Source organism: Molossus molossus, unplaced genomic scaffold, assembly GCF_014108415.1.
Source record: "Molossus molossus isolate mMolMol1 unplaced genomic scaffold, mMolMol1.p scaffold_m16_p_11, whole genome shotgun sequence".
NCBI lineage: Eukaryota > Metazoa > Chordata > Mammalia > Chiroptera > Molossidae > Molossus > Molossus molossus.
In genome coordinates, this window is record NW_023425346.1 from 105634968 (window position 1) to 105658050 (window position 23083).

General features: G+C 52.5%; 1 protein-coding gene across 1 annotated transcript in view; it reads right to left on the reverse strand.

Annotated features, from left to right (window-relative positions):
* LOC118625077 (ILK associated serine/threonine phosphatase) overlaps nt 1–23083 on the reverse strand; it is a 31889-nt gene that overhangs the window by 5835 nt on the left and 2971 nt on the right. The window contains 12 exon segments of the mRNA XM_036253373.1: nt 4235–4356; nt 5663–5750; nt 5998–6091; nt 6444–6550; nt 8067–8193; nt 9406–9525; nt 11911–11967; nt 12279–12305; nt 12308–12325; nt 12423–12589; nt 21540–21684; nt 21901–22435. Of these exon segments, the coding sequence (XP_036109266.1) occupies nt 4235–4356; nt 5663–5750; nt 5998–6091; nt 6444–6550; nt 8067–8193; nt 9406–9525; nt 11911–11967; nt 12279–12305; nt 12308–12325; nt 12423–12589; nt 21540–21684; nt 21901–22435 (1607 nt within the window).

Genomic DNA, 23083 nt, shown 5'->3' on the forward strand with positions numbered 1-23083 from the left:
ATCACTGCCTCAGGAGCTCCCCAAGACAGCGCGCGCACGCACACAGCGACAGTGCGTGCTCACGTGCTTAGTTCTGTGAGATGGATGGAGCACTGGAGAGAAGCCGGAAGGATGGGGGAGGAGGACAGGCACACAGTCTCCAAATAAGACTTTGTATTTAACCATGTAAGTGGGGGGTTTTACTTTTTAAATTGTGATAACAGTATACATAAAACTTACCAATACCTACTGTTAACGTACACTGAACGGCACTGACTACATTCACACTGTTGTGCGGCCATCACCACCACCAACCCCAGAACCCTCCATCCTCCCAAACTCAACACTCACTCCGCATCCCTCCTCTCCCGACACCCTCACTTCACTTTCTGTCACGACTCTGGCCACTCTACAAACCACCTGTGAGACCACAGTGTGCGCCCGTCTGCGACTGGCTCATTTCACCCAGCACCATGTCCTCAAGGTCCCCCGTGCTGCAGCCAGAGGCGGACAGCACCCCACTGTGCGGGCGGCCACCTTGCTCACTGCTCCCACCGGGCCGCCGGCGCTGTGAGCACGGATGTGAACAGGGATCTGACTTCATAAAAAAGCTCTAAATCTGAGACAATTTGACACCAGTGATCACAACCACCAAGGTGGTAACAAGCACAGTGGAAGCAATGATTCACATTTGCAAACACGCCTCTCAACGTCCTTCATGAGGAAGAGTTCAAGAACAAGAGAACTATAAGGAATTCAAACTTCATTAATAGTGGTAATGTTAATACTGTGATTTTAAAGCAACTTTTGCAAATAAATACAGTTATTAGGAACCAAGATTTTTAGCAAAAAGGAAAGAGCTGTAACTACAAGTCACAGAAGTTAAGAGACAGCCTGGCATTGTAAACTTGAGTAAGAAATAGCAGTTTACACTCACAATCTTAAATGTGTTTCCCAGCTCAGGCCTTGATCAGGCTTAAAATTAGTAACACCCCAGGTGAAACAGATGTCCCCAGGAGTTGGAGCTGGGTTTTAAAGATGAATGCAACCCTGGCCGGTTTGGCTCAGCGGTTAGAGCGTCGGCCCGCGGATCAGAGTGTCCCAGGTTCGGTTCCGCTAAGGGCACATACCTCGGTTGCAGTTTGTCCCCGGCCCTGGTTGGAATCGTGTGGGTGGCAGCCACTCAATGCGTCTCTCTCACATCAATGTTTCTCTCTCTCTCCCTCCCGCTCTATCTGAAGGTAAATGCAAACACGTCCTCGGTGGGGAGAAGAAATACACGAAGACGAACGCACACACAGCTCACAGGCACTCCCTCCCACGGGCTATACTGGGGTGTGAGCGAAAAAGCACCAGGACCCCCCCCACGACTGGAATCAGCACACGGAGATCCACCCGCCAGCACAGGGGACTCGGAGCCAGCAGAGGGCAGCGTGGGAGAGACGCGAAGCGCAAGGAAAGCACTCGCCTGGCCAGGCCGCTGGGCGGTTAGTGTTGTCTCGATACGCCGAGGTTGTGGGTTCCATCTCCAGTCAGGGCGCATACAAGAACCAACCAACGAATGCAGGCACAAGGTACCCACAAATCAATGTTTCTCTCTCTCCCCGCCCCCACCCCTTCCTCTCTGTCTCTAAACATCAATTAAAAAAGAAAAAACACTAATTTCACAAGTGTAGGTGACTATCTCACTTTGAAAATTATAATGAAAGAATTTAGTACCTGCCCCGCTTTCTGGGCAGACACTGCGGCTCACGCCCCCTGAGGAAGGGCGGGCTTTCCTGGTAGGCTGCCCGCTGTCACCTGGGCAGACACTGCGGCTCACGCCCACCGAGGAAGGGCGGGCTTTCCTGGTAGGCTGCCCGCTGTCACCTGGGCAGACACTGCGGCTCACGCCCACCGAGGAAGGGCGGGCTTTCCTGGTAGGCTGCCCGCTGTCACCTGGGCAGACACTGCGGCTCACGCCCCCTGAGGAAGGGCGGGCTTTCCTGGTAGGCTGCCCGCTGTCACCTGGGCAGACACTGCGGCTCACGCCCACTGAGGAAGGGCGGGCTTTCCTGGTAGGCTGCCCGCTGTCACCTGGGCAGACACTGCGGCTCACGCCCCCTGAGGAAGGGCGGGCTTTCCTGGTAGGCTGCCCGCTGTCACCTGGGCAGACACTGCGGCTCACGCCCACCGAGGAAGGGCAGGCTTTCCTGGTAGGCTGCCCGCTATCACCTGGGCAGGAATCCCAGGAGCAGAAAGTCATCTTTGTCACCCCTACGACATACTGATTCAGAATCACTCAGGGATCTCATCCCAGGAGATGAAAGGTTGGCGGAAAATAGAGTGTTCCCAAGTGCTCACATGTACCTCCCCAGGTCACTGCTGATCACACAGGGAACCCTGTCCCCTACCCTCCGGGGACTCCGATGACCACCACAGCCCAGTGCCAGGACTCAGCATCACCAACAGTGACCTGGTGTGGCTACTGAAGTGAGGGACTATCACATATTTTTTCTAAAAGTGTTTCATCTGAATCTAAAGAAGCGTTTAGATCTAATTTCCAGTTTATAGGAAATACACGCAAACAAATGATACCATGAAAACACAGGCGAGCCCTGGCTGCTCTGGCTCAGCGGTTAGAGTCCCGGGTTCAGTTCCCACTAAGGGCACGTACCTCGGTTGCAGTTTGTCCCCGGCCCCGACTGGGGTCCTGTGGGTGGCAACCACTCGATGTGTCTCTCTTCCTCCTTCTCTCTCTCCTGCTCTACCTGAGGATCAATGCAAAAATGTCTCAGGTGAGGACAAAAAAAAAGAAAACACAGACGAACACAGAATGCTGTGACCCTGTACAACCGCTGGCCTGGACGCCTGCAGGGTCCAAGCTGAGGAAGAGTGGAGACCACGCCACACATAATGATGAGAATCCAAGGTGAACGTGGACACCTGCTTTCAAACAAAGGCAATCTGGGGACAACTGGGAAATATGACGATAGACAGGATTACAGATAACCTAATATGACCCAGAGAATTATTTTCTTAGGTGGCACATCTGCAATTAACTTCCAGACAGTTCCACCTAACACACAGGTACACAGACAAAGCAAATATGGCAACATGTTAACTACTAACTCTTGGTGGCAGATATTTAAATGTTTGCTCTAATCTTGTAAAATATTTGACAATTTTAATAATGAAAGTGGGAGGGGCGGAGAAAAAGAAACACCCACCAGTCCTGGCCTCGGGCAGGAGGGGGGCGCACGGCTCGGCCTGCCTGAGCCTCCCGCCCTCTTCTCTGAAGCGAGGGGCTCGCCCTGAGCACAGTCCGAGGCCTCTGCACTGCAGCTGACCCTTCACCAGCAGGACTGTCAACATGTCTTTTCAAGGAGTTCGGGCAAAGCAGGGTTTCAGTTGTAAGAAAGGGTGGGAAAGGAGCTGCCGATGCTAACACTGGGGTCACATTCCTGAGCACTAACTCCTGCAGCAGTCATGGTGGAAAAGGGGGCACATGGCACTGCCCGGGGTGTGAAACCAGGCCCATGGTCCCATCATGCTCATGCACATGGCACAGCAAGCCCAAGGCTATTCTTTCTAGGGTCCCAGCAGCTCTGAGCCACCTCGGAGTGCTGCCTCTAGACCTCCCTGCACCGCTGCGTCAGCCTGGAGCCACGCGGCCAGGGACACATGACTGCAGCGCATGCCGCTGTTACTTCCCTCGCATCTCCAACAAAACACACAATCCTAATGGTCAAACTGGAAAATGAACCAGAAAACGCCTCTGGTCAAATTCACAATGCCACGTCCTGGGAGTGGCACCCTCAAGTGTGGAAAGACCACAGCCTCCCCCTCCTCAGCCACTGTGGAGAAATGAATGGAAGTGCGTGGGCAGAGCCAGTGCACGGCCACGGCCAGGGGAGTGCTCCCCAGAAAACCAGGGGGTCAGCCTGACACATATTCCTGTCCTAACACTGTAGATGTACTCTCTGGGGAATTCCCTAAACTGCAGCTTACTCAGTTGTGACAAATGGCAGTACTGAGGAAAGCTCCCACGACCAGGGAACTGGAGTGCGCGGTGACCTCGAACCTGATAGGCTCCCTCCCTTGCAGAGGGAGGCACGTTTCCCGGGTACCTTTGCTCCCTCTTGGACCCTGAAATCCTACATCCACTCACCGGCTTCACCAGGCCAGACCTGTCTCACCACCATGGAGACCACACACCCAGCAAGTCCTCCCCGGAGGGCGTGCCCCGCCCCGAGCCCCAGCCCCAGCCCGATACCTGACATTCCCTCCAGCCTTCTGTATTCTCATCCGCTCCTCATACTGCGTCGGGTTATGCTCCTTGCTGAGGCTCAAGGCTGCGTGTCTCTGACTCTCCTCATTGTAACGGCACAGGATCGCCTGGGGGAATGAGATCACACACGGGGAAATTCAGGGGCCCGTCCGAGTTCCCAGCTGAAGACAAGCGTCAATCATGGGGTTTCAGAGAGCCTCCTGCTGACAAATGTGAGTTCAAAGAAGTGCCAAGGGCAAAGCGGTGTCACAGAGACCAGCCAGGTCGAGGCCCTGCTGAGCCCTCTCCTCCGCGCTAACTGCTGGGCGGCCACAGCCAGGAGCTGCTCTCGCGCGGATGCTGTCCTCACAGGTGACGTGGCTGGGAGGCACTTAACGAGCACCAAAGCCCCTCTGCCCTGTTCCTAGTCCCCAAGTCTACACGAGGCGAAGACAAGGGCAGAGTCAGTGTGCTGACTCTCCGTGTGCTCCCAACACCACGTTCCCTGTGCTGACTTCTGGGTACACCTGATTTTACAAAGGAGGTAGCCGAGGCCCGGAGGGAGGGCAAGGATCGTGCCCAAAGTCACACACACGGCCAGGATTCAAATTTCATTCCAAGGCCTCCCTCCCTTTCTTGTGGTCCAATTTTACTCGTGCTGTTTTATTTAAGTCACTGGTCTGAGCACACCTGCACTGGAGACAGCCTCTGGAGGACCTCCTGACACCGACTCCGCGGGCCAGGGCCAGCCGTGATGCTCACCGTGGCATCACTAGTGCTCGCTTCTCCAGTAAGTACACAGATCGCCCTGAAAGCTACAGGGCAGGAAAGGTGCTGCTTGCGGGGAGGGCCAGGCTACCACTGTGACAAGGGGGCACAGAGGCTGGCAGGGAGAGGCCAGTTCTGGCTTCAAGTTCGTCCCCCCACGATGGCCAGGACCCAGGCTGTCAGCAGTGGGAATGACGGCTTCCCCGTCACACGGGGATGGGCACATCCCCTGGCACTTTCCCAGCTGCAGCTTCTGAGTCAGCTGACACTGCATGACCGCGAGACAGGGTCTGGGTAAGACACAGGAAGTTCAAGAGTATCTGCTGCTGTACAGAGACTCATTCCAACTATAGCACCACCTCGACGGAGCGCGCGCGCGCGCGCACACACACACACACACACACACAAAGGAGAACGTGGAAAAATGAACAAGAGTGTGCTTGGGTTTTACAGCAGAAGAGGTCACTGCAGGAGGTGAGTCTCCACAGAAAGCAAAGCACCCCGCGCTGGGCTGCTCCCAGCAGAACGACCCCGCTCCAGAGCCCCCGCAGCCCCGCGGAACACTCCCACCAGCCTTCCCCACTTGCGTCCCAGTCAACCAGCGCCTGCTGCCGCTCTTGCCCCAGAACGCGCCGTCCGCTAAGCGGGTGGTCCCAGGGCACATACCCGGCTATCTCCAAGGTTGGCAATATAGAGGGTGTTGTCTACAGCCAGAACGCACGTGGCAGTGGACCCGTCTTTCCAGGCAGGCTTCCTGGGGGAGACAGCAGAACAGTCACCACCAGCACACTAGCACCGAGACCACCTTCCTCCCAGCGCTGAACAGCAGTGTCGTAGACTTTAAAATGAACGTTTCCTTGACACCTGCTTTTCTGTTTCAGGTTCAGTTGACAGTTACAAGGACCTAACTTGAGCAAGGTACTTCTCAGACAGCAAGCGTCCATGCACGCAGGACAAACGCACACTCATCACGCACACATCTCGTGGTCTGCCCCACTTACTGGCTCGAAGCTTGTTTAAGGAACTCTTCATCAGTATGCTTAAAAGTGTCCAAAAGGCATCTCTTCACGGTTTTCTCTACACTGATCACATCTCCTATTACAGAAGGAACAGAAAAAAAAACACCAAACTCTTAAGGAGGGAGGTTCTCTCCGCCTGTGTCACTCTGCTTTGAGGGCTGCCCAAGGGCAGCCCATCTCCTCCCTGCAGGACTGCCGTCTGCGCCGGTGGCAGCCGACTCCCGCGTGCACAGGGGCGCTCATCTGCACCCACACACTGCACAGGAGGCGCCGTCACTCAGAAACGAGGCTTCATGAGGACGCCCGCCCGCCTCGGAGCCCCGTGCTCTCAGACGTCACCGATCACGCTTAGCTGAAGCCACGGCAGCTCACCAAGTCACACAGACAGCGAGCACCGAGATGGAATGAACTAATTTAGTCTATCTCACCTTTAGGAAATTTCCTGATTAAGTTCTGATGTAAATTCTGCGCAGCAAATTTTGAGGCTCGAATTCCTCCGTGTCCATCAAAAACGGCAAAATAGGAAACCCGGGTACTAGAAAAATCAAGAGTCAGTGAGATTCCCACAGCAACCTCCTCTCCAGCAGGGTCTCAGCCTGACCTCGCAGTGACTGCTGACACAACAAAGGGGGTCCACTGTAACACACTGTCGTGCGTGGAGAACAGGCAATGACATAGAACTGTGCCTGAGTAAATGTCATGGTAGTTCACAATTAAACACACTTGTTTCAGAAATCAAGGTCTATTAACTCTGAGTTTTCACTGAAGGTGAAACTAAAATTCAGAACATTTTTCTACTTAAACTAGTTAAGTTTCAAACACCAAGACCCAGGCGAATAATTACTGATCCAGGGCAGTGAAAATCTGTGAAAGGAGGGGGTCGTTTAGTGCTCCTCACACTCGAACAGATACTTATTCTCAAAGCCCATCCCACCAGCCTTACTACTCCCCTTCCCGGTTTTGCCAGAAAACCCACAGACGTGGAATGAACGGCATCGAGTCACACGGTTTCAAGGAAAATGCCTACGAGGAAGAACAGAGCTGCTCTTCCCAAACGCCTCTGCAGAGCCTTGCACTGGGACGTTAGAGCCACCTGGTGCAGAACTCAAAACTGTCATCTTGAAGCGCGGTGCCCCTAGGCATGGGTCAGGGTTCCCCGCCGAAGGGTCTGTCCCTGGGGCTCTCCTGAAGCACCTGCCTGGCTTTAAGAGCAGCTCCCGAGCGTGCTGCTGAGTGTGGTGAGCAAGAGTGCGTGGGCGCACGCGGTGGCCGGGCGCCCTACAGGGCTCCGCCTCCTCCGGACTCGGCCTATCTACTGGACGACAGCCACCAGCACCCATGGCTCCAGCACACAGCATGTTAACAACCCACTGGTGTCAGTTAAGCACCGTACACATGATGTAATTATGAAGTTAGGCAGCATAGATGTAATTATTATAACGTAAACCTCACGTATGCTAATGACCACTGCCCTGCCCTACACACCTAAGACCTTGTCCGGAAGGCCCCACCCGAGTTTGTACAGATGTGGTATTTTCCCATTTTTCTTCCCTGATGCCATTCCTGCCGGTGGTTCTCCCTGTGCCCTCACTGGCGGGGCCAGCTCCCCTTGGTCAGCACTCACTGCCTCGGGCCTCCAGCTCTAGCTACTGGCCCCAGAATAAGGATACTCCCTGCAGCAATTCTTCTGGTCAGACTGCGGGGAGAGAACACACCCCAAGTGGAGCCATCTCCCACTTAGCAGGACTTCACCACTTCAGCATGACTCCTTGCTGTGGGGCCATCCTGGGGGCTGCAGGATGCTGTTTGGCAGCACCCTGGGCCTCCCCCACCCAGATACCAGCAGCACACCTTCCACTGTGACAACCATACATGTCAGAGGGTGGGGGCTAAAGGCAACCTGAGCTGAGAACCGCTGATGCACTGAGCAGCTCAAGGGTCATGTGTCAGTCTTTCTAATAAATACAAAGTGAACAAAGTCCAAAACTGCAGTCAGAGTTTGGTCCAGAGACTTTGATGCCCACCAGGCTTTCCAGAGCGGGGACACTCACATGAGGGATGATGGGGGCCTACATTCCTCGGTGATGTCATTCAGGATGACGTGGGCGTCCTGCATCTCCTCCCGCTCACCCTTCCGCTCAGCCACGTAGCCTTTCAAACCAAAAATCACTGACGAGGCTAAGGAAAAGAGAACAAAAACCAATACAAAACTGTGCCCTGCCCACCAGAAGCCCTAGTCCCAGAGCAAGCGAGGGGGAACTCTGGCTGTTTTACTGGCCATGTCTTAGCGGGCAAACAAACAAGCTCTTCCCCTCAAGGCAGCTCCCCGCTCCAAGTCCCTAGCTGAAAGCACTCCCCTGCTGGTCAGGGCTGGTCTCTGCAAGGCTGAGCAGTGGAGAGGAGACAGCAGATGACAGCAAGTTAGCACAGGACAGCTCCCTTTGAGGCATTAAACCAAAGCACCAGAGTAAGAATTGTCATTTGAATGGGGGAGGGATTCTAATCTTGTAAATAATTTGATGAGGACAGGAAAATTCCTACATTAGAGAAATGCAAGTCAACTTATCCCAAAGGCCCTGTTGCTGGACATCTGAAAATACGTTATTCATGCTTGAGGCCGGGGAAGGATCTGAACCACCAGCGAGGCTGGCGGCTCTCAGTCCAACGGGAAGAACGGGATGGAGGAGTCCGCATCCGCAAACGCCCAACACCCTAAGGGCGAGGCCAGCCTGAGCTCCTTTCTGACCCCCAGGCCATGCAAAGAACGAAGCTCGTTCTAAAGAGCAGCACTGGTGGCTGACGAGCTCATCAGCAGGTGGGCCAGCAGCAGAGTAGTGGGCCCTCACACCCCTGCGAGCGCCCTGCAGCCCTGAGACCCTTTGCGGTCAAAGACAAAGTGGCTGGGGCAGTGGAGGAATCACAGCTATTTCTGTCACATCGATACTTTACATCTCTTCCCCACTCTGACAAGTTACAAGCTGACTACAAATTCCCGTTGCTTTCCCCAGCCTCGGGCTCTCCAGGGAAGCTGCCTTCTGAACCAACCTTGGAATCAAAGCTAATCATCTGGCTGTGGACAAAGAGAGGGAACCTGAGCTCAATGGGTGGTCGGCGGCCACCTGCTCGCTGGAGGGCCAAGTGAAGACTGCCCGAGCTCTAAGCCTAGGGACAAATGTAGGTCTCCTCCCTGATCAAAGGCAGGGTCAGCGCGGAGATGCCCATGGAAGCAGCCAGAACGCAGGAGGAAACTGCAGGGTCTGTGCGCACAGAGGCAGCTACGCGCTTCTGAAATGCACACGCAGGAGTGCCCTCAGAAACCTGAGCTTGCTTTTGCTCTGGGTTATTTAAGTTATGAAGTCTAATACGTTTGTTTTCAAACTGTCTGAAAACCTTTACAAACTTTCTTTTCCACAAGCTCTTCGCTGCCATTCTCCTCTTCCTCAGAGGGTTTTCTCTTTGCTCCTTTCCCTTCATTCTTTACCGTCTGGGGTATCGAGGTGTCAAGAGAACCTGGAAATAAAGTAAGGGCCAGACAGAAATGGCTGTAGATGTACAACACGACCCCTGCAGACCAGGCCCCACCCCGGCCCCCAGACAAACCGCGCCTCCCAGCAGTCCCAGCGACTCCGAGGGCCGCGGGGCGCCCCGGCAACCGCGAGGGTCTGCGGGGGGTCAGGGGACAGGGCACCTGTGCTCTGGGCTGCAGCACAGACACGGTGCTCTACCTCCACAGACCGTCTCTACGAACAGGGAGGGTCCCAAGTGTGCAAAGTGACACGTACTGAACAGGTTAAAAAGAAATACCAAGTTCCGAAATGGCTTAAAATGAGGTAAAAGTCAGGCTTTAAGAAGCGTATGGATCCCAAAAGGCAATAAAGGGCTGCCAAAGCCATTCCCAGCAGCAGGGGACGAGTCTGTGTTCAAAGCCAGAACGAAGAGCACCTGTAGTGACTGAGAGTGTGAGTGTGAGAGAGAGTGAGTGAGTGTGTGTGTGTGTGTTTACAAAGCTCTAGTTCCAATTCCGGTTCCGACCCTCACGAGAGGGTGCCCTGGGGGCAAGCTGCTTGGCCTTGCAGCCCGTCTCCTGCAACCCGGGAGAATGCGGTCAGCTCAGAGGGCTGTTTGAAACTGACTGGGACACGGCAGGTCAGGCACTTATCACAGCGCGTACACGATCCACCAGCATCCAACAAACGGCAGCTGCTGTCATAATAAATGGCCCTGAGTATTCTCGGAGTTTAGGTATAAAAGCATGCAACTCTTTATTCAACTACTCTTGGCCAGACATTTCTGAGTACTGAAGAAAAAGGGAGAAGATGTCCCTGCATTTTATAATCTGTCCTTTTGCAAGTAACTGACTCTTATTTCATACGACAGTAGAACAGAGCACACATCCCACCGCGCGTGATGAGGCCGATTAACTGAGAAGACTCCCTGGTGTCTCCAGCAGGCTCTCCATTAGCCTTCCGTCACTCAATGCTGGTGTCCAGTTCCCACAGTGTACGTAAAAGAATCTACCTTCCTTGCTTTTCAATTGCAAAGCAGAGGAAATTGTAAAGCTTTGTTTCTGACTTCTAACTGAATCACACTATAGTCAGAGTGTGTTCTATCTTTGCGGGGATTTACTTTACGTCCTAGAATGCAGTCCATTTTGTAAATGGTTCTTGCCTGCTTGAGAAGAATGTCTTCAAATGTCCGTGATACTGGATGCAAGATTGGATTCTACATCCAAGAAAATTCAAATAGTTAATAGTGACGCTGAAATCTTCTAAGTTGTCACAAGCTTACTGTCTTTTGCCCTGTGGACAATGAAGACACAGCTGTGTTGAACCTTTCTTGGCTTCATCGACCTGTCGAGAGCCCTGCTTGCACACAACCCTCCATTATAACTAGAAGCACGGTCTCTACTGAAAAGGGTTAGGCTACATTGTATGACTGTAACCTTTTTTCTAAATACAAGAACTATACTAATGTAATGCATATTTTCTAGACTAATTCCAACAATTTCATGGTGATGAATTAATAATACAAAAAAGAGATGTGAAAAGCAAGTGTTCCATTTGACAACACACAGAGGTATTCACACCAGAAGAAAACTGCATTTGAGAACAGACAGCCTCATCCCCACTGCCCCCCCCACCTTCCCCTTCCCAGGGGGGCCTGGGGGAAGTCCCCAGTGAGACAAGGAACAGACTCCTCACTAGGACACCCCAGAGGGTCTGCTCCACTCTTACCTGCTGCTTAATTGGGACGGAAAAAGAAGTTAAACATTTACAGAACAGGTAGAGCCAATGTTAACAGGTTTGATGAAAATAAAATCCAATCAATAAACAGAATCTTGAGAACATATGAATTGACTGAAAATTAACTTAGGTCTTGAGTTCAAGACAATCCCTGACAGGGTCTGTACCAGTCACTAAGCAGTGCTATTCAGACTTCATTTTCTTAAATCAAAATTCTTATCAGTATAAGTGGCATGAAAGAAAAGCCCTATTTATCTGTACTTATGGGTCCAGGGACACTGTAAATATTTTAACTGTATTTCATATATTCAAACACTTCTGCTGGTACATTTGGGTCAGAAACACAAGGCAAATCAGAATGACAGATACTGAGATTTAAAAAACAAAACAAAAATGTTAATAACAAAGTGCAAAGTTAATTACTTAACTCTTAATTCTTAGTCAGTTGCAAGAGGTTCAACCCCAAAAAGTGACATAGTATGTAGCTAATCTTCTGGCTCCCACCTGATGGATTCAGTATTTACTGAGCCATATACTATGCCACATGCTACACTCTCGTATCCCCTGAGCCCTGCTAAGAGCTGCGAATAAATCTCACATCAGGGTGACACACATTATCCCCACGGGCCCAGTGGATTTCCCTACCACTTACCTGACTCGCCACTGCTGGCTGGCGGGAGGTCATCAAAAAGCAAAGGTCCCCCTGGTCCTGAAACACAGCAGGACACCCAGTGAGCCTGCGAAGCCTGGGTAAGGCATGAGTGTCAGAATCCATCCCACCAGGACACCTATGCGGGTCATTGAGATAAACTCAAAACTCTGTGTCAATCCAGTGGCAACTCAGACTGCAGTAAATAACGTCCTGAACCTACTTTATTTTAAGTCCTATCACTGAAACGAAAACCTGCCTTTAAGACTTACATCTTATTTCAGCTATAAAATACTCAAATGAACCAGAGAAAACTGCTCAACATTTCACGCAGTTTCTCAGCTGGCGACTAGTGGATTTTTCTGCCTTACCTGATGCCATGGTTTCAAAACTTAAGACAGTCCAACACCTAAAACATCTGTGTGTTGAAAATGGGGGAAAGGGAAAAAGATTGAGACAACTACAATCCCAGGATGACACGTTGACACACACCTGGGAGAGCCTGAAGACTGTACCTGAGTCAGTCCTGCTGGCCGGAGGGAGGTCAAAGAGCAGAGGTCCTTTCTGGGCTTCTTTCCCTAGGACACGGAACACCTGCTTAGACAGTGCTTGGCATCGGCCAGGGTGGCTTTCCAAAGGGGGAGATTTTGAGATAGGTTTGCTATTAAATTCAAACTTTCTCCTCCCATGGGACAAAATTTATTTTCAGAAATATTTTCTTCACTGCTATTCAATATGGACACTTGTTTCCAACAGTTACAAGCAACAAAAAGGCAATGAAAGATGACCCAATGGACATTTTAAAGGTCAATGGGTATTCGGGGGGGGGGGGGAGCAACAAGTTTTTTTTTTGTTTTTTTTTTAAGTGAATCCTGGAAAGAAAAAAATTGATTCTAGAGCAAGAAAATAATTTGGTACCTCTAGATAGAACTTCAGCAATAGAGGGACTCTCCAAAGACCTATAGGTCTTTTTAAAAAAATCCCATTTCAGCCCTGGCCGGTTTGGCTCAGCAGTTAGAGCGTCGGCCTGCAGTCCTGAGAGACCCGGGTTCGGTTCCCGCTAAGGGCATGTACCTCGGTTGCAGTTTGTCCCCGGCCCTGGTCGGTTGTGCGGGTGGCAGCCACTCGATGTGTCCCTTTCACATCGATGTTTCTCTCTCTCTCTCTGTTCCTCTCTCTCCCCCCCCACTCTACCTGAACAAAAAATGGAAAAATGTCCTCGGGTGAGAAAAAAAAAAAAATCCCATTTCACCCAGCTCAGTGGATTGAGCATCATCCCATGGACTGAGAGGTCCCAGTTTGATTCCTGGTCAAGGCACATGTTCGGGTTGTGGGCTGGATCCCCAGTAGAGGGAGGGCATGCAGGAGGCAGTCGATCGATGTTCTCTCTCTCTCCCTTCTTCTCTCTTAAACAACAACAACAAAAAAAATCCCGTTTCAATAACGTCCTGAATTAACCACCAAGAATCTCAAACAAACAAGAGTAAGACAGAGGAAATTTCATATCTTAACTTAGTGTTCCCAGTACAGTACTCGATTCAATACACATCCATGGAAAAAAATGAGAAAGTTCAGATCCTCCCAAAATAAACTCAGGAGACAGCCAAGCACATTTTTCTATCTAAAAATCTGAACATTTACACAACGGAGTACTTGTCTTAAATGTTTTATGCTCAATCATCCCTTTCCACACAAAACTGAACCACAATTCTTTCCCCAGCTTTGCCCCAATTTCTGTCTAAGTGGTGAAGTGCGTGAACCAGCACACAGGGCTGCCAGGGAGGCTCACCCCACGGATCGGCACCCACTGCCGGGGAGGCTCACCCCACGGATCGGCACCCGCTGCCAGGGAGGCTCACCCCACGGATCGGCACCCGCTGCCAGGGAGGCTCACCCCACGGATCGGCACCCACTGCCGGGGAGGCTCACCCCACGGATCGGCACCCACTGCCGGGGAGGCTCACCCCACGGATCGGCACCCACTGCCGGGGAGGCTCACCCCACGGATCGGCACCCGCTGCCAGGGAGGCTCACCTCACGGATCGGCACCCACTGCCGGGGAGGCTCACCCCACAGATCGGTACCCACTGCCGGGGAGGCTCACCCCACGGATCGGCACCCGCTGCCGGGGAGGCTCACCCCACAGATCGGTACCCACTGCCGGGGAGGCTCACCCCACAGATCGGCACCCGCTGCCGGGGAGGCTCACCCCACAGATCGGTACCCACTGCCTCAACTCGGGCTCTGTCCTCACTCCCACTCCTCGGGGTCAAGTACAGAGACCTGCTCACTGAACAACCAAGGCTTCTGTGTTGTCTTTGTGCTTCTGTGTATAAATGTACTGGGTGGCCCTGGCCAGTTTGGCTCAGCGGTTAGAGCGTCGGCCTGCGGTCCGGAGAGACCCGGGTTCGGTTCCCGCTAAGGGCGCGTACTTCGGTTGCAGTTTGTCCCCGGCCCTGGTTGGTCGTGCGGGTGGCAGCCACTCGATGTGTCCCTTCACGTCGATGTTTCTCTCTCTCTCTCTCCCTTCCTCTCTCTCCCTCCCGCTCTATCTGTACAAAAAATGGAAAAATATCCTCGGGTGAGGATAAAAATAAATAAATAAATAAATGTACTGGGTGCCAATTCTGTTTTTAAAACAAAAATTTAACTAACATTTATGAACTCCAAGGAAGGAAATTTCTTCAGGAGCCTTTAGGTCAGAAGTACCACGAACACATAAATTCCTGATTTAACAAAAAATAACTCTTTTGCTTTATCCCCGAACTTGAACGGACAATGTCTACTCATTAAAGTACATTCTGATCCCTCAGGGTCACCCTCAACAATCAAGTTGTTGCAAAGACCTTCACTTCTCTCACAGGCAACATGCAGACTGGGGAGGACTCAGGAGCAGCAGTGACGGGCACGGGGAGGCCTGCGGGAACCCACTGCCTGTCCGTCCACAAGAGCCCCGCACGCCACAGGCCACTCCCAGGGCACCCAGACTGCGCTGGGCTCACCATCACCCCCACTCTGCTAACAGACCCAAGTGGGCAGGATCCCAGACTGCGCTGGGCTCACCATCACCCCCACTCTCCTAACAGACCCAAGTGGGCAGGATCCCAGACTGTGCTGGGCTCACCATCACCCCCACTCTGCTAACAGACCCAAGTGGGCAGGATCCCAGACTGTGCTGGGCTCACCATCACCCCCACTCTCCTAACAGACCCAAGTGGGCAGGATCCCAGACTGCGCTGGGCTCACCATCACCCCCACTCTCCTAACAGACCCAAGTGGGCAGGATCCCAGACTGCGCTGGGCTCACCATCACCCCCACTCTCCTAACAGACCCAAGTGGGCAGGATCCCAGACTGTGCTGGGCTCACCATCACCCCCACTCTGCTAACAGACCCAAGTGGGCAGGATCCCAGACTGCGCTGGGCTCACCATCACCCCCACTCTCCTAACAGACCCAAGTGGGCAGGATCCCAGACTGTGCTGGGCTCACCATCACCCCCACTCTGCTAACAGACCCAAGGTGGGCAGGATGGCCCGGGGCGCTCACACTGCACCCCAGTCGGGCCACAGACCAGCATGTGGGCCGTGAGGCAGGGGCCAACCCTTCCACACGCGTGGTGTCAAATTGGAGGTCTGCCTCCTCGCTGCCAGCGCCCAGTGGGATGAGACAGTTTGAGTCTAGCAAGCATTCCTCACAAGAGGTCTCAGCTTGACCCCTCTCCTTTGGCTACAACAGTCTAAGACAGTGCAACACGTGCGCCGCAAAAACTGTTAAAACACGCAACACCTGACTACGTAGTAGGGGGCAATAACCTCTTCTCCCTCAGACTGTCAAATAAAAATGTGACAACAGCCAACACAATAGCTGTCCTCTGCAAATGAATCAAAACCATACCTATTTTTGGGTCATATTGGCAAAAAGTATAATAAATGTATATGTGCCATTGATGAGAGGGAACATGAATTGGCTGCCCATTGCAAGCCCCTTCAATGGGAATTTGGCCGAACCTGGTGACCTCTCGGTGCATGGGTCGGCACTCAACCACTGAGCCACATGACCGGGCCTGAGTGGTATTTCAATCAACACATGAGCATCTCACACTTCTGTGTCGCACTGAGAATAACTTAGAAACGGTGGTTAGCTTCCACTGCCTGCAGGCCCTCTGTGGTGCTCTCCATGCTGCAATACATTTCACCCTTGTAATAGTCTCAGATATTACTGTTACCTCCTGAGGAGGAAACTGAGGCACTTTAGAATAAAAAACTGCGCACGAGAGAGCCAGTGAGGGTGGGGATGCAGAACCAGGCACCGTGGCCCCCAGTCCACACGCCTGATGAAGGGCTGTGATGCCTCCACACCCAGGCACCGGGCCAGGAGGGGCCCCAGGAACTGTTGTCAGGTTAAAGGACCATCTCATTTACCTAACAACCCTCCAAAGATAATCCCAAGGCACCTGAAATTGCTGGAATACCTTCTGCATCAATACAAGGATCAAAGTTAGTAATGCCTTGCACCTGGACTCTAAAAAACATCCATAGGTCATAGGTGCCAGATGCCATCAAGGGAACCTGTGATTAGCCACAACTTACACTATATTTTGGATAAATAGTAATTCAAAGTATTGGGGATGCAATCACTGCATAAAGTGTGACCTTGAACCAAAACTTTAGAAGAGACTCCCCTAAATTCTAAATATAAGAACCCTGATAAAAACTGAAACAAGGTCGAAGACAATTTTTCATTACAGTTAAACTCACCTAGGATTTTTTTTTAGCTATCTAATTATCTACATTCTGAAGCTAAGTCCAATGAAAGTTATATACAATGCCGAGAAAAATACTCTCAGGTTGATCATATTCAGGTTAGCTAACAGTTAAGTACAATAAAAAGATTAGTTTGCTTAAACAGTTTTTTATACTCAAAATTCCTTTTCAACTACAAATGCAATATATGTCTTCCAAACACCAGAGGTGTTAGAACAAGGCCCTATACCTCCCCACCACCCTCCCTGACCACAGTGACAGCTCAGTGTATCTGGTCCACTGTCCCTCAAGCTCCTGTACTTGTGTATGTTGAGCCAAGGACATCCTGGCCATCACTCATTCACAGGGTCACCAGCAGTCAGTCAACTCAGCGGCACATAACACCCAGCAACACACACTTGTGTTCTGCGCATTTCCTGTTTAGAAGGAAGAAGTATACTGTGCACAATGTTCTACATGCACCATCATTCACAGAAGCCATCGGGCCACGCTCCAGGCCAGCACGTCTGGGTCTGTCTATCTGCCACAGCTGCACTACTCTACCTGGGCGCAGTGCCCTCACCTGTCCAGTTCCCCACTGGTGGGCACAAGGCTGACTCTGGCTGTTCACATGACAAACAATGCACAATAAACCACTGGAGACACCTCATCTGCTAGACTGCTGGGTATGAACAATTTAAATTCGACAGGTGCCAAAAGCTGTTCCAAAAACATCATGGTGGCTTCCACTCCCAACACACTTCACGAGAAGCCCACTCATTGACGTCCTCACCACCACGCTGCCAACTCTCACATCCGACGGGTGAGAAACATGGCACATCAGAGGTCTACTCCTTTCCTCGACGACTCAGGAAGCTGAGCACCGGCTCCAGTTTGTGAGCTGTGGCATTTCTTCTCCCGTGACCTGCCAGGGGACAGCCTTTGCCAAGTGTTCTAATGGGCATCTGTCTTTTTCTTATTAATTTGTATGAGTCTTTCACACAGTGACCTTTAGTGATATGTACTGTGATTATTTCCTCTCAATTTGTCTTTTGCCTTCGTGGTATTCTGTCCTGCAGAATTTTTTTTAATTTTTACATAGTTAAATCCATCTCAATTTTTTATAATTAAGAGATTTTTTTTCTTGCTTAACCCTTAAGTTTCACAATTAGTCTAAGTTACTTCTAATATCTTAACATTTATTTTATATATAGGTATCTAATTTTAAAAGAAATATTTTGAAGATGACCTGCCAAGCAAATATTTAGTTCTTGACAGCCGACCATCAGTTTCAGAGTGTACTGCTGCAACAACCTAGTTAAGTCAAAGAACGACCCCATAAAACTGAAACCAAGTTACTGCCACAGCAATTTTAAACCAGGACACCTTTAACTTAAGATTATCAAACATAGCTGAGAAGTTCCATTTCTGTCATATATGAACAAAATACTTCCTCTTTTAGGTAAACTATACACACACACACACAACATGGGTTTGAACTGTGCAGGTCCACTTACACATGGATATTCTTCAATATAGCCTTGAGCACTTCAAGGGTCACCTCTGTGTTGGGAGTCATGCATACAGGGCAGGCTGCAGTCATATATGTAGTTACAGCCATTTCCGCTGCATGGGAGGTCAGCACCCCTAACCTCCATACTAATTCAACTCGTGTGTGTGTGTGTGTGTGTGAACTTGATTCAGTAAATCAGATCTGTTAAGTGCTGGGATAAAAATACGAATTGAACACAGAATCTGAAACCACTTCCAACCACACCTAGCTTTACTGTGCTCCCATCACTGTGCTTCACAGATGTTACCTTTTTTACCAACTGAAGGCAAGACCCTCCACCTGCAAAAAGATTGACTCACTTTCCTGTGCTACTTTATTGCAGTGGTCTGGAACCGAAACTGCAGTATCTCCCAGGTGTGTCTGTAAAGTGTTCTTTTACATTTTTCTTCAGAACATAAAAAATTAAGAGGCTTGGAAGATGGAACATTAGATGTGATGTTTAAACAAAAATTAAAGAACTAAACAAAATATACTTGATCTATTTGAGCAGTGTGATTACTTCTTCCCACTGGACCCTTAGTTTCCACAAAATCCAGTTAAGAGTGTATTTTCCCCTTTTAAACAGCTGTTAAAGCTAAGAGCTCACACACTACCCCTCACCCACCCCCCAGCACATGCTGCACCCATGCTGCGCCCTGTACCGGTAGTGTTCTCCAATTACCCGGTGCAGAAAGCATAGAAGGCAGTTATAAAAACAGAGTCGGGCCCAGCTGAAGTGGCTCAGTTGGCTAAGCATCATCCTGTGCACCAAAGGTTGCTGGTTCGATTCCTGATCAGGGCACATGCCTAGCTTATGGATTCAATCCCCAGTCAGAGCATGTATGTAAGGCAACCTACTGTTTCTCTCTCACATCAATGTTTCTCTCTCTCTTCCCCACTTCCTCTCTCTAAGCATGTCCTTGGGTAAAGATTAAAAAATATTTACATGAAAAGAGAGAGAGATAACAGAGCTGGGATTGAAATTGGTAGGATTACATGTCCCAAACAAACAACTTTTGTGTCCTGCACCAGCTCAGGAATTTGTGGCGCCCACACACCATGTATGAGGGTCGCCATGGTGTAGCTCAGGGCATCCTTCCATCCACTTTATGATGCTAACATTCCTTTCCGTTCACTTACTCCATTTTAATCTTATCAATCAATACCATAGATTTTCTGAAACAAAGTATGGCACCTTGTTGGTTTTAACTGCCTGTTGAGAACTTTGGATCCCAATTCTGTCACTCATTTTAGTACTTACCCCTCAGCGTCCCATCATCTACAAACTTCCACCCCTTCTTTGTTTATGAACAAAGTGTCAGGGCCCCTCTGGAAGGCAGGGGGCCCGTCACTAAGCCACTTGAGGGAAGGGGGGGTTTTGAACACCATGTAGGTCCCCAGGCATCTCAGCCAGGGTTGGAGATGCCCTCCCCCACTGTATCTGGTCACAGGCTGCCAACTTGTAAGCTGGTGTAGCTCAGCTGGTTGAGCATGATCCCAGCACTAAAAGGTCACCAGTTCAATTTCCAGGAAGGGTACATGCCCAGGTTGAGGACTTGATCCCCAAACATTAATGTTTCCCTCTCTCTCTCAAATTTATATATCAAATATATATTGATATGTAAATATATATATATATTTATCCTCACCCGAGACATTTTTGCATCTATCCTCAGATAGAGCAGGAGGGAGAGAGGGAGGAAGAGAGAGAAAGAAACATTGATGTGAGAGACATATCGAGTGGTTGCCACCCACACGACCCCAACCTGGGCTGGGGACAAACTACAACCAAGGTGTGTGTCCTTAGTGGGAACCGAACCCGGGACTCTCTGGTCCATGGGCCGACGCTCTAACCGCTGAGCCAAACCAGCCAGGGCAAAAAAAACCGTATTTTTTAAAAAGAGTTGTCAGCCCTGGCTGGTCTGGCTCAGTGGTTGGAGTGTTGGCCTGCGGACCAGAGAGTCCCGGGTTCAGTTCCCACCAGAGGCACGTACCAAAAAAAAAAAAAAAAAAGAGTTGTCAGCCAGGCTGGTGTGGCTCAGTGGTTGAGCATGGACCCATGCACCAAGAGGTCACCAGTTCAATTCCTAGTCAGGGCACATGCCCAGGTTGTGGGCCTGATCTCGGGGGGTGCGCATGCAGGAGGCGGTCAATCAATGTTCTCTCTCATCAATGTTTCTCTCCCTCTCCCTTCCTCTCTCTCTAAAATCAATAAATAAAAAAAAGAGTTGTTAGGCTTTCCACCAAGATGTCAAGTACAACATAGGGAATATAGTCAATAATATGGTAGCAATTATGCTTTACATGGTGCCAGATGAGTACTAGACTTATGGGGGGGATCGTTCTGTAAGTTATATAAATGTCTGACCACTGTGTTGTACACCTGACCACTGTGTTGTACACCTGAAACTAATATAACATCGTATGTCGACTGTAATTGAAGAAGAACTTTTTAAACTTTTTTGAAAAGCTGTCAGGTGTTGTATCATCTCAAAGATGCCTTCCTCTAAGCAGACCGATATTGATTTTGGGTAAAAAATTATAAAGATATATATATATTTCAATGAAAGGCTTACAGACACATCTGCGAATGTAAACTCTGCCCCAAACATATTCAGACACAAGTTATACTCCATCAATAGAATAAAAAATACTGCATACACAAAGCCACAGTCTTGACGCACAACTAGAACACTCTAGAAAACGAATGGCCGCCTGACTACTGAGATGCTTCTGTACCAGCAGCATGGTCAGTGGGGAAGGCTCGGTGGTGCCACTGCAGGGACTAACGGCAGATGGAGACTGGCCAGGCTGCCCACGTGACAAGCCAGCGTCCAGGACCCGTGGAGCGCAGCGTTCATTCAGTCGTCCACACTGGTCCGCTCAGGCAGAGGAGAACTGGCCCTTCCCCTCTGAGCGCGTCGCTGCCCTGCCTGCGCCCTCGCTCCCTGGGCATAAGCATCTCCCCAGCACGCAGCAGTTCCCACGGTCCTTAATTAACTTTTGCCAGTTTTAATTACAATCACGTGCATTCAAAGCTAAGCTCTTAGAAAGCAGCGGCTGGGTCGTATTTACCCTCGCGCCCCTGCTGCTGCAGCGGTTCTGAACCCGCGGCCTCCGGACTCCTGCCGAGCGGGCCCGGGCTTAGTAACAGACTCGGGGCCCGGCCCGACTTTCGGATTTGGTGGCGCTGAGCCTGCAGACGTGCCCTGGTTTTCAAGCGTTCCAGGTCCGCGGCCGCCGGGGGAGGTCGGAAGGCAGCGCGGCCCTCGCTGCAGCGCGCAGCCCGGAAGGCGAACAGGACCTGCCCGACGCCACCTGCGCGGCCTCAGCCCACCGCACACGCAGGGCGAACAGGCCCTGGTCGCGGGCCGCCAGTGCGCAGGCTCCAACCGCAGCCGGCGGGGTCGCCCACCCGCGGTCGCGGCCGTGGCGCTGGGTGGGCCGGGGCTGGTCTCCCCAGCTCGGGAGAGGGGGGCTCCCTGCGGCCCAGGAAACCGCCAGCCGCTGGAAAATCAGAGGAGCGCAGAGGGCGGTTCAAAGACACGGAGGTGAAGCTGGTGATGCGTCCACCGCGGGGGTGAAAACAAAGCACAGCGGGGCCGAGCTCGTCCACGCACGCGCGGGGCAACGTCGCTCCGGGGACAGCGGCTTCGGCGCAGGCCGCAAGGGTGCGGGCCGGGCCGGGCACCGCCCACGTGCGAAGGCGGCGGGGCTCCGCGCGGGGCCCGAGGCCGACCGGGCCCGGCTGGGCGGCCGGCGCGTGGGGGCCGCACACAAAGGCCGCGGCGGCCGGCGGCGCCCTCGGCCCGCGCCCGAGCAGAGCCCGCTTCCTACGCAGCGAAGATGGCGCAGCTCCGGGGCTCCGGTGCGCCGCCGCGGCGGGCCGCGCTCGCCCTCCGGCTCCGCCCGCCGCCCGCCGCCACCTCCGAGGGCCTCCAGGCCGCCGCCAGCCCGCCCGCCCCCGTCCCCCAGCCGGCAGGGCGCCCGCTCGCTTACCGGCAGCCGGGCGCGGCGAGCGCTCGGGCTCCGGCAGGTCCCCGAAGAGATCCATGGCGGAGGCTGGGCGGCGGCGGCGGCGGCGGCTGACACGCAGCCCGCGAGCGGCGGCGGCCTCCACACCCGGCGGCGGCAGCAGCGGCGGGCGGCGGCGGCCCGGGCGCCGTCAATCACCCGAAGGCGGGCCCGGAACGCCACCAATCGGCGCGCGGCGTGGCCCGCCGCCCCAGAGTCCTGCGCGCGGGCGAAGCCAGGAGGCGAGGGGGCGGGGCGGGGCCAGGAGGCGAGGGGGCGGGGCGGGGCGCACGCGCGCAGGACTCTGGGGCGGCGGGCCTGAGCCGCGGCTGCCATGTTTCCCGCGGAGCCCCGGCCGGGCGCCGGGCCCAGGGAGGCCGGTCCAGCGGCAGGGTCTGAGCTCCAGCGCACCTTGGGGGCCCTGATGTCCGGGAGGCTCCCTGGAGCTCCTCGCACGCGTACGGCCCCACCGGCGGGCGTCCGTTCCCGGCCCGTTCATTGCAGGGTCGCGAAGCCGAGGCTTGTAGGCGCCCGGTGCCTTGGGCCTGAAAGCCGCCGAGATGCGAGGGACGGGAGGCGTCCCCTCCGCTGCAGCCTCCGGCAGGGGGAGCGGAGCGGGACTTTGATGCTAGTGTGCAAAACCGGCCGCGACCAGGCCCCCTCCACCTGGGCTCCTCCGTTACAGGTGCAAGGCTGGCCTTCGTCTAGCGTTCCTGCCGCCTGGGGAGGCCTGGTTATTGCACCAGCGAAGGAATTACCCCCCGACGTTGCCCAACTCAGAGCGAAGCGTCGCTTCCTTAAGTGTTCCCCAAAATCAGCGAACGCAAGCTCAAGTCTTACCGTCCTTTCCGACCTCCCTTACTGAGG